Below are 12168 nucleotides of genomic sequence, written 5' to 3' on the forward strand. Positions count from 1 at the left end.
GTTGGAACTAGATGATCTGTTGGGTCTTTTTAAACCCAAACCATTCTGATTTTATAAAAGGAAAAATAGAAGAATGACAGCTTATTAAAAAAAAGGGATTGATTAATAACTAATTACCAACTAATTATTTTTGAAACATAGAATATCAATATTAAAAAGCAAGTCCTTCATAAGTATTTATAATAATTTAAGATTAGCATGTATTGGATTTTTTTTTTTAAAAAGGGTTTTATTTTCCTTTTCAAGTCAAACATGTATGGCACTTTTAATCTATTTTATTGAAGATACATATATAAAAAGCAGAGTTTTAGGTGTATCTATTAAGGAACAAAGAAATAAAGACTTTCTTTGAGAAAAAGATGTTTTTCTGAATTATGTAGAAGCATATATCAGAAGATTTATTTGACAATGTACCTTACCTCTGTATTGGGTGATTTTCCAAACCTGGATCTGATTTTATCTAGATTTATGAACAAGGACAATCAATTGCATTGATGTTTTGTGTAGATTTTAAACATAATTTATCCTTCTGAAATATACTTGTTAGGTTTGTATGTACTCATCCAGTAGCTAGTTCACTCTTTGTCAGTGCAAGCATTCTTGAAATTTAATTCTTGCCTTCCAGGTTTAACCAAATCCCCTAGATGCAATCAGATGATAACCATAGTATTCATGAGATTGACAGTACAATGTTCATCTCCGTCACACTTGCTACTCATGTATTTCTTAGTGTCTCTACTCAGACAATCTAGGGAATTTCTTAGAGGAAAAACCTCCACAGATTCTGTTAATCTAAATGTATACATATAGTACTAATCATATGCTATACAGCCTCCCTGTGTGATGCACTAGAAGCCCAGAGCTAACACTGAAGTCATACAGACTGGGGGAACTTTTCTGCTCATTGTCTAACGTCAGGAAAAATATGTTTATAATAAATAATCAGAGGCAGTGGGAAGATGTCTACAAGACTAACACAATCAGAATTAGAAAACTTAAAAAATCCCAAAACCAAAACACTCCAAAAATCCCCAATTCAGAAACATATTAATTTCTCATTGAATGAGGATTCTTCACTTTGTGTGTCTTCTATTGACTATGGATCACCCAGGACAGAATGGAGATTACATTCAGACTGAACTGATTAACCCGGTACACTTTGCATTTGTATCATACATGAACTGGACATGTAGATATGGAAGGCATGACAATCCTTAGAAACCATGCTGTAGTATTCATCTATGTGCAAATCTCTCAGGGGGAGTTCTCCATATCATGAAGGAACAAAAAATGTTGAAGCTGAGATCTGTTTAGAGGCCTGTCTAAGAGAGCAGTGCTGCCCTTGAGGTACCTGGGTTTGATAGCGACAATTGGTACTCAAGCAGAAGGCTTGCTTAGTGTGAGTTGAAAAAGTAAGGAGAGTAAATTGGTCCCTTAAGTAATATAGAATCCAAGTAGTGCTCGTTTCAGCGAAAAGACCCAGGAAAAAGAACAAAGGATATTTGTTGAGACAGAATAACAGATGCAATTATCTATTTTTTACATAATTGTCATGTCAGATTCATAATTTTATACATTCCCTTTTGACAAGAAGTTGCAATGACTAGCCACGTTATTTTCTTACAGTGCTCAGAAGTAAACTGCCAGTTTCAGGACAGATTTCCTTGTCACAATTGCCTGGAAAAGAAACACATTACCAACTACAGTACAAACTCATACTACCATAAGATTTTAAATTTTTATGTGCATAAAGTGCAATCCAATTTCTTTTCACAATATACTGGTCATAGATTTAAAGTTTTTGGCAATTATAAGATGGGGGTTTTTTTTGTTCTGTATTGTCCACAGGATCTCTCTTACAGAGAAATAATAATAAAAAAGGGTTTAAAGATCTCAAGAGAGTTTTGAGAACTTTTTGTATTCTATAAAATTCAAAATTTTCAACAAATAAATGTTTGCATATTGCCTGACCAAACTGGTAAAAAATAAATTGCTTTACTTGTTATTTCCCCACATTTTTTGTGTCTCTAGTGAAGAGCTGGAAATGTCTGTATTTCTGGGGAATGGCACCAGTTGTGACCCAGATGATTGTATGCACTCTTTACCTTCCCAGGTGTCCTTGCTTTATTGATTTGGTGTTTGAGAAGTCCAGACACTAATGCTCCTAATGATCAGCCATTCTTTTTGACTTTTAGTAACAAGTATTCTCATGCAGTTAATATCAAACAGAACTTTGTGCTCTACATCTGTTATTTCAAAATTCCCATTTTTGAACTCCCCTAGTCTCAAGTAAGTAGTACATTGTCTCCCTTTTTTACTGCCTACAATCTTTTCACCTACTTCCAGGGCCCCATGATGTAAAATGTCATTTTGCCGATCTTCAGTTCCAGTGACAACTTTAATTTTACTGATTTTAATGGGCTTTTCAAATACAATCCCATAGAAGTCTCCAGTAGAAGGAGCTTTGCCCCAGAAGTACTCATCAATGCTGCTGTAAGCCTTGCTTGCCTCATAGTTTTCAAATACATTCATATTGGTGTGCAAGTTTGCAGGTGGGTTGTCAGGAATATCAAATGATTCCTCTTCAAAATCATCATCCTTTAACTTGTTTTCAGCTCCTTTGTAAGATGAGTAGTACCCCATGTGCTGGAACAGAGATGGCTTAAAACGTATCACTTCCTTTTGAGCTAACAGCCCACGAAAGTGGATGAGCAGCCAATCGCAAGGCATTTCTTGGTAAAACATCAACAGAAAATGTGCCAGGCGTGGTAGGTCATGAGAATGGTAAAGCTTTCCAATGTACCCCAGCTTGGAAAATTCCAAAGTCACCCAGTAGGATCCTTCTCGTGAGGTAACTACTTTCTTAACAGCAGTCAAAAAATTCTTTGAGCAGCGAACGTCGTCTTCTAGCATCACGTAATAGTCAGAAAGATTAGCACAAAAGTTTAGAAGGAAAGCATAATCTACATTTTGTTTCGATCGAAACTTCACACGGTCCTCTGGGTCATTGTAATTTCTCTTAAGGCCATCCAGTACAGGATAGTAATCCTCAGGGACATGAATAACGATTAATCTGCCCGCAATTATATGATGTGCAAACTTCTGTGAAATATCCTGGACCATCCCTTCACACCAGGCTGAGTCAAAATCTGCCAGCTGTACTACCACTGCAATTTCTTTGAGTTCCTCATAGCTTGACTGCTCAAATATGGACTTGATGGTCTCAAGCAAGTAATTTCCCTTTTTCCGTTTTACAGAGGATAGTCCAATTGTAAGATACCCTGTACAAAAGACAAATCAAACAAAAACTGAGTATCTGATATTGGAAAAGATTTCATCACAAAGATATTCTCCAGAGCTGTGTTTATATTAATAAACCTCGTGAATGGTGAAGACTGAGAAATTTGGTATGTGAATTTAGTAAGTTGCATGCAATAAAGGACCTTTATTGCCTTTTCATTAAGAAGTATGATATTGCAAGCAAATAGACATATGGAGACTATTGTGTTAAACATTTGCTTGTTTACTGCCAGTAGTAGCACCTTGTGGACAAAAGCCAAAGCAATGTGTACATATATGCTTAGTAGATGAAACCACATATACAATGATAAGGCTGTAAATATGCTAAAAGAAGGGGGATTATGGGGGTATTATGAGGGGCTTATTCACACCATATTTTGAAAACAAGGAACTACTAAATGCAGCACTTTTATCTTTTGAAGCCCTCTAAATGTCTAGTTACATCTATGCATAACTTCACAGTTTTATGAATTTTGCATGGATAATTTTTTTCTCAGCATGTTCATTTTCAGGTGAATTTGTCTAGTTTTTCCTTACTAGCAGTTTTTCTTCCAACCCTCTTTCAGGACTCATTGAGCATTTTACAGGGAACACTCTCTTGCAAGATGCAATTTAGATACTATTTTAAAGTAGAAGAGAACTTCTCTCCTTGCTTGTACAAATAGTTTTTAATGCTGTTCATTCTTTCTAGACAGAGATATATCTTATAAGGGAAGAAATTTCATCTCTGCTGTTTTGTAGTCACTATCATTGAATTTTTACCAGCATTCCAAATCAGGAGGTTTTTTTTCAGATATTTGCTAAGATATCTCTATTTTTGTAACTTCTGATGTAAAAAAACATTAAGGCTTCGTAATTGACAGGGTGTACTTAAGTTGAACCCACCCCAACTTTCTTAAAAATATAGTTGTTTGTAAAAGACTGCTCTAATAGTGATTCAGGGTTTCCCTTGAGGTTTAAATCTGCTCAAAATGCAGTTGTACAGTGAAGTACAACCCCCAGAAGTCGTTTACACTGCCTACAGAGCCACAAAATTTTCAAATCTAATTTGAACAAACTTTATAGCTTTCTATAACTCACACATTATTTTATTTTACTTTTTGGTCTTGGACTTCAGAGCCTTGTTTATATATGAGAAATGATTGATTTGGAACCCAAAGGACACCTGTCTACAGGCTAGGTAAGGCCATATTTCACTTTTAGAGGAAAATCTTGAACCATGTCTGAAATAGGAATAAGTAAATAGTCCATCTGCAGATGGCTGTTAGAAGAATCCTCCTTTACTGTCCCGATAATAGCACAGTTCAGCTCCTTTGTTAGCACAGCTAAAGGAACAAGGAGGTCCATTTGCAGCTGCTGGGCTGGTAGGACAGTGGACCTGAAGGGTGTATCTATGTGATGTCAAGCATACATAAGATTGGATTTACCACTTATACAGAGATTAACAGTATGGTCTCAGAGAGTGGTTGCAGAACACCACCAGCATGTGCCTTGCTTCTGCTTTCTAAAGCATCTTCCTCTTGCCTGGGAGGAGATCCGGAGAAGTATGCTCACACAGACCACCCAGGGGCTGCCTGCAGGATATCTACAAGTCAGGTAGTTGGTCAGAAGGTTCTCACACTGTGGGGCTATCACTGCTAGGTCCAGACTAGCAGCCAGCAGCCACTCTAGACCAGCCTATGATAGCTGTGCCACTAACTCTCTTGAGATTGTCACTGCTTAACTCAGCCCCTCTTGCCTAGAAATACCACAGGGACTATATGGATTTCACCCCTTTTAAAATTACCTTATTTTGTAACATTCAAATTGAAGCTACTTACTTCTCCTTGGCAAAGGTGTGCCAGCTAGGTAGCGATAGGAAATGTTTATAGATCCTGAGAAATTAGACAAATCTTTAAAACTGTGAACATAACGCTCTGGGTTGAGCTGGTGTGTGGCTGTTTCTCTGATTATTTGCTTGTCCCCTTCCTATTAGCAGAAGAACAAAAGGAACAGAAAAGGGAGAGAGACAGAGAGAAACACATTTGTGAATGCCAGCTAGAGAGGAAACATGGACAGGCAGGTTTCCAACAATAACATTTTTCACTGTCAGCTTTTGTGAAAGCATGTAGATGTCACCTCATTTATAAAACAACAACCAAACAAAAAACCAAAAAAATCCCAAACCAACAAGCATTACTGAATATCATACATTTTTGGCTACAGAAAATCTACCATAAGCCTTCAGATTACAGTGACAGGAAAAGAAAAAAAAATACTTTGCATAAAACTCTGGAAAGGTAGAAAACATTAAATTATTGGTTAACAAATACTGTGGTATTCAAAAGAGGGATAAGAAAACATCAGTCAGAAATGGATACGATAATTTCCCCAGATATAGAAGCAGGAGAGATTTAAAAAAAATGTTTTCAGTGATTAAAAAATCCACCAAAACTGCTGCAAATGAAAGACAAATCCAGATCCTGGCACTGGCTCATTTTGTCATTTTTCTGAGTAGCTTTGACTCAGGTTTGTGATAAGAAGAAATGCATGTGATCATGCAGACAGCAAAATTTTCTCTGAATTTGGTGAACACTTTTTGATGGTATAGTCAAAAGGTACATTCATCACCCATGCCCCCTCTTCCTACCTCCTTCTTCAGTTTTTTCTTCCAAGACACTTCCCTAGTCAGAGTAAAGGCACAGAAGGGAAAGAATGGCTTCATCGGTAGTGCCCTACCTATAAGGTCACTTGGGCCTCAGGGAAAATCTCTTCCTTAGTCCTTACAAAAAGGGCAAATAATCTAACAGGTCATGTAGACTGAATTTAAAAGTAGGAAAGTTTATTTAATTTCCCTGGTTTGATTTTAGGCTGATGACAGACACATGTATTTCTTTTGATATATGCAGTATGTTAATGCACTAAAACTTCCTGATCTGTCATTAAATGGGAGCATTGTGTGGTAATAGTACTACTGCTAAAAAGAACAACCACAGACACAGTAAACAGCACTCATATTTAATGGCATAAATATTAAAAAATGTGTCAAAAATATATTTCATAGCACAAAGAAATGTTTCTGTAAACTAATCTTACATTCATTTTAAGTTCATTGTTTTTCTTGCATAAAAGTAGTAAATAATCCACTTCTGAGCTTAGTAAAGATCTTTGGCAGCCATCCAGGGACATCTACCTGCACTGTTATGCTCTTCTGATCTGCAGTGTCTCTTGAGTAATTTCTTTCTAGTGCTTATGTGCCACTTTGCATTTGCTCATAAATTACGAGACCAAGTTTGATGATCAGGTTCAAGATTAAAATGTAACTCAATGATCTAGGAAGAAAATACACCCAAACTTAAGGAGATTTTCCATGAAAAATGTCAGATGGAAAAGGAAAAGGGCTGGTCCAAAACTTTCCTTTTTTTAAAAACCCTTTCCTTAATATCAAAACATTGTGTCCAGAATGGGTTCCAGAATGGAGCAACAAAATTCCTTGTTTCATAAGTTTTTGAAATGGAAACTTATTCTGCTGAGGTTTTGCTACATAAAATGTTTAGAAATAGACAATGTCAGAAGAAAGTGTTTTGATTTTAACAAGCAAGATATTTAAACTGACCACAAAAATTTTCCCTTTTTTTCCCCCTCTTTAATAAATGCCTTTTGTGGCTAACATTTCTTTTTAATAGTTGCTATTTCATTCCTTTGTTGAATGACAGGCAAAACTGAAATCTGGATTTTTTCCAACGATTAAAATCTCTTTCTTCTATCTCTGACTACTACGTAGAGGTCAGTGAAGATGAAGAGTTTGATTAACTCTCCTTGGTTTTCTTCTCAAGCTTCTTCTGTAATGGTTTTGGCTTTCATCTCTTAACTAACCTCTAACTTACATTCCAGTGTTGGCTGGGAGTTTCATGTGGGTGCCATAGGATAATGTGCCAGGGTTCTCCACACTTTATGAAGATACTCTGCTCTGCTAAGGATGCTGTGTCCACTACAATGGTGCTATTCTTTGCACAGTGCCCAAAATAGTGATTAGTATTCACAGAAGAGTGCAGAACACAAGCTTCACTTACCATTCACTTACAGCTCTGAATAGGTATGAAACTCCCCTTGTGCATATTGTGATATCTGATATATATTTGCTTAGTACTCCTTCAAGATACTTGATCAAATGTAGTTCATAGCTGCAGATGAAGCACCTTAAACTGCTTTTCTAATACACACTTATCAGCACTGCATAACTGCATAACCTCTACCCAACATACTTCAGCTATTTTGCCACATGGGCCCTTTCCATTTCTGCTACAAATGCCCTGCAGAAAACAGTGAAGGGATTCTCTGGACATGTGAGACTCTTTGAGCAAAACCAGAAAGTTTATCTTCTCCCTTCTTAAGATTTGCCAAAATGAATCTCATTTTAATACTCTAACATTTTGAAAAAGACCACTTGTCTTACATCTGGTGCCAGAGACACCAGTCCCACAACCCCTTGCACAGCCTGCTGCCTGAGACTGGAAAGAATTCTGGGTCAGTTGTCTTCCTTCTACCAGTTGCCTTTAGAAGATAGTCCAGCAGGAGATTGGCTGCAATTCAAAGAGCTCTTGGGGCTCTGAGGACTTTCAGATTCTCATTCCCTGAGGGAAACTTGTTAGCCTGCTGTCCTCAAAAGCTTTCCCCAAGTATATTTCTCCTCACCACAAATGCTGAAATTGCTCATCTTTTACCTCAGCAGAGAAAACACTCCAGACATGGTGTGTTTGGAGCTGTCAGAGAGGGTCAGGAAATTTGAAAATAAAACTAAATAAATAAGCTAAAAAGTCAACATCCTAACACACTCAAAAAACACTTGATGGACCATAAAGGTATCAAGAGACCTGGAAGAACTCTCAGGAGACTTGGCAAGAGACTTGGCTGAGAGCTACATGAATGTAAACATGCCAGAACTGTGATGAGAGAAGCAATGAAAGAGAATTTATAAAAGAGGTGGGGGGAAAAAGAGCAAATTAAGAATTAGACATGGAGCCATCTGGGGAGCTGGCAAATAGGACGGGAAAAGATTTCAAAAACAAGCCAAGAGGAACACCATTAGCAGTGATAATAAAAGCACTTTCAGAAACATCTGGGGGACTTTGAAGCAATTAGTGAACAGAGAAGAAACATTAGGGAAAATGCCACTAGAAAAAAAAAATGTGATAAGCCAGGTCAAATTTAATCATAACCAAGAAATGCTAAATAAATAAAAGAGTGCAAAACCTTAGTGTTAGACAAAGAAATATGTCTGCAATGGAGTTACATGCTACAAGCATGGATTATCTTTTCAATGGCTAAAAAAAGTACTAGCTTAGTATTGATATCGTAAATATTTACAATACTTTTAGAGTTACTGTTTAATTTTATAATTAAAGTATTTTAAACTAAAATAATTAGGAATGTATATGTAGGAATTAGGAATGTATACATTAGGAATGTATATGGTTCTGATAAATAAGTATTTTACTACTTGTGTATTACACTTCTTGACATACTATTATGTTTCTTTTCAGATGCAAACGAGATCAGAATTCACCGTTCAGAATATTGGCAAACCCATGCTGTCCCTGTTCAATTCAAGATAAAGACAGGACTATCTAATCATATCACAACATAACAAATTCAGTTTAGTCATTTTACTATTTGCAAGGTCTAGTTTTTCAGCCACCATGTTCTTTACTGGGCCCAGTCCAATCTCCAAAGAACTGGAAATTCAATCCATTAATCAAGTCTCCAGGGCTTACTTGGCATTCAGCACTGAAACACCCCTAAGTTACGTATAAACGATAGAGTTATGTTCTGTTGTTGGCAGCTTATTTGTTGAAATTCCTAACATCAATATTTGCATAATTTTTTTCAAAATCATAAACTTACATTAAGTTTCATTTATGTCTAATTGTTAATGCTGTAGCACTGAACCTGTCAGACTCAAATCTAAGCAATTTTTTTATTTATATCTAAATTACAAAATATAAGAAAAACACAAATTAAACCCACTAAAATGAAATTATTTATGCAAGGAGCTTAAAGTAGATGGAATAGGTGTAAATTTTCTTTTATAATTTTATTTCTATAATAGCTTTTAATGCAGTATTCAGAGGTGAGATTTGCAGTGTATACTGAAAAACGAGCTCTCAGCTCACACAAATAGTTCAGCTGTAGTTTATCTTCAACATTAAAATTAAGGGAAATCAACATTAAAATTAAGAAGTATGGAGAATACAGAGGATATTTTGACTCAAAGGACACCTCATGGAGATATCTTCATGTTTTACTACATTCGTTATCTCCCATACTTCCAACAAACAGTGAGATATTTACTTCTGTGAAAAGGACTGTTAGGGTCTAACTGATGCACACTGTCTACAGTATATATTAAGAAGATGGTTTCATCATAAAGGACACACTTGGAGGATACTTCACTGCTAATGGTACCCCAACAGGGGAAATTGAAAGAATTATGAAATTTACTGTTTCACTAGGGTGTATCCTGTTTGTTTTTCCAGGATCACTTCTTAACAACTTACCAAAACATAACCATCTTCAATGTATAAGTTCATGAACAGCAAGCAAACAACAAGGACTCCTAAGAACGACACTGCTGATCGTTTCCGCAAGCATCTCATTTTATCAAAATATTTCAAGTTGTGTCTCGTGAAGAACTGCATACTGCCACCTAGGAAAAAAATCACAGTATTACAAGAGTGTTCCACCTGATAAGCATGATAACAACTAAACTTGCCTTCAGATGTATCAAATCCCTTCAAACATACATAGACTACACTTTCAGGCAGAATTAATTTCATTTAATTGTTGTCATCTTCAGGTTCAATATACAATCTTAACTATAAACTAAGATTCCCTTTTTTTTGTGTGTCAGAAAGGAAAAAGCACATGCCCTCTGTCATACCCATTTTAGGGTGAGCTTATGATGTCACTGTGGCAGGAGTCCATCAACAGTTTAGTTTGCTATGCTTAACTTTCAGATCCCAACTTGGTGGCTAGAGATGATGCTGTGCATTGTTTCCCTATGTACCTGTGTATCCTCCCAAAGACAGGTCAGGCCAACAGGCAAGGATGAAATTGCATGACTCAGTGTTGTTACCTATAGAAGAATTCTGTATATCAGAGCTTACAGGCACGAGTACCTTCCTTGAAGTGAAAAAGCAGTAGCAAGACTGTTCAACATCCCTTAGCCTTGGGCCTCTGTACTAGAATGGAAAAACTCTCAGTGGAGGTATCATTTCCATCTTCAGAGGAAAGGTGGGTTTCTGCCTTAGACCAGACACGTCTAAGCAGAGTATTGGGAAATCCTTACCAACCCTATTAGATAAATCAAATAAGGGTGGCATAGAGAAGGGTGGCATAGAGAAGCCATTCAGCACCTCTGTTCAAGATCAAGAAAGAGGACTGTCTAGTCATATCACAATGTTGCATATTCATTTTAGTCACTTTAAAACAAAATGAATGCTGTTCTTGTCTACCAAATCGTAAGCACTAACCTTAGCACTAACATGTAGGACTGCATGTGTTTGAACAAGATTTGGCCACAAACTAAAGATCTCACTGCCCAAACTCTGAGGGATTATTACCAAAACAATAGATTATAAGATTATTGTTTATATTCTTACTCATATTTTGACAATTTTCCATAGCAATTCATGATTTTTCAAACAGATTTAATATACAGAAGTTATATACAAATGGAGACTTTAAAGCTAGCCTGTGTGAAATAGTAAAAAGCACTACACATGCAATGGTTCAATTCTGAAGTGTTGAACATCTACACTGATACAAAATTGGCCATATTAGGAGTTTCATAAATGATTTGTCATGTCATATAGAAAATTTTCTGTCCTAATAACAAAAAACCTACCAAGCAAAAAATTCAATATGTATTTGTTTTGCCAAACTGAATATTTAACAGTATAAAATATGAGTCCATTAGACTTTGGAGAACCAGGAGGTAAATATATCAAATATTAGTAATGCAAATGTTTAACTGCTAGGAATCTATATGAACTGCAGTAAATGGAGGCTGGTTGTACACAGAATGTTTTTATATTCACTATGTTGAGAATAAAACCGATTTACAGGTTGCATGAAGAAAGAAAAAGGAATCAGTAACAATATAGATTTTTGTCTGTCTTTATTTGGGATGGGCTGAATTACAGAAGCCAGATTATTCTGAAGATGAAAACCCCAGTTTAGATATTATTTTAAGTTACATAGAGGATTTTTCTTTTCTTAATATCTAAGGACATTGAAAATAAACCTCAGGAAGGAGCTTTTAGGGACATGAATTTCCAAACACTAGGCCTCCCTATACCCCTGCAACTCCTTGTGACAACACTATGGTTGCTAGTTGTCTGTGGATTCCAGCAGGGTGTTGTGGAACTGAAGGTTGCCCCTGCTTTAGAAAAGACTGTGTTACAATTACAATTTGGGTTTCATTTTTGTTTATTTCCCTGCCACTTCCCACCCCCTCTCTTCTCCCCTGCCCTCTCCCTTCTTCTTCTCACAGTACAATTACTGATTTTCAAACCACTACGCTCTTTTAAAAAACAATCAGAGGATCATTGGATGAATTAAATACTGACACTTCTCAGACAGAGGCATTAACTATCCTGACTATTGAAAATGGAGGTAATCTGGGTTAGAGTGCTTGCAGTCATTGTCAGGGACTTAGCTCTAAACCTTATTGATTGGGTTTTTTTGAAAAACTTGGAAATAAATAAATGTGGTTTTTTCAGTCACAGGATGAATGCATATGTCATATTTGCTGGCTGGACTGTGTTGTTACACAGGTCCCCCATCTTTCCTCTGAGCTGCCTGTTTGAAGTCCCCAAGGGTGAGGAA

The 12168-nt window shown here is 36.4% G+C and overlaps 1 protein-coding gene across 1 annotated transcript; it reads right to left on the reverse strand.

Moving 5' to 3' along the window:
• Positions 1-1975: 1975 nt before the first annotated feature.
• MGAT4C (MGAT4 family member C) lies at positions 1976-9977 on the reverse strand. The gene is made up of 3 exons (XM_069003908.1): positions 9837-9977; positions 5121-5268; positions 1976-3281 (listed from the first exon to the last, which is right to left on the reverse strand). Exons 1-3 carry the CDS (start codon positions 9975-9977, stop codon positions 2125-2127), a joined length of 1446 nt encoding a protein of 481 aa, XP_068860009.1. The 3' UTR covers positions 1976-2124.
• Between the last annotated feature and the right edge of the window lie 2191 nt (positions 9978-12168).

The sequence above is a fragment of the Aphelocoma coerulescens genome, chromosome 1A (genome assembly GCF_041296385.1).
Source record: "Aphelocoma coerulescens isolate FSJ_1873_10779 chromosome 1A, UR_Acoe_1.0, whole genome shotgun sequence".
In the NCBI taxonomy this organism is placed as follows: domain Eukaryota; kingdom Metazoa; phylum Chordata; class Aves; order Passeriformes; family Corvidae; genus Aphelocoma; species Aphelocoma coerulescens.

Coding starts and splice junctions, on each gene's coding strand:
- MGAT4C (XM_069003908.1), bottom strand. CDS start 9,977: ATGCAGTTCTTCACGAGACACAACTTGAAATATTTTGATAAAATGAGA. Junction 5,269..9,836: donor TTGAAGATGGTTATGTTTTG/GTAAGTTGTTAA, acceptor TTCTGCTAATAG/GAAGGGGACAAGCAAATAAT. Junction 3,282..5,120: donor CACACCTTTGCCAAGGAGAA/GTAAGTAGCTTC, acceptor TCTTTTGTACAG/GGTATCTTACAATTGGACTA.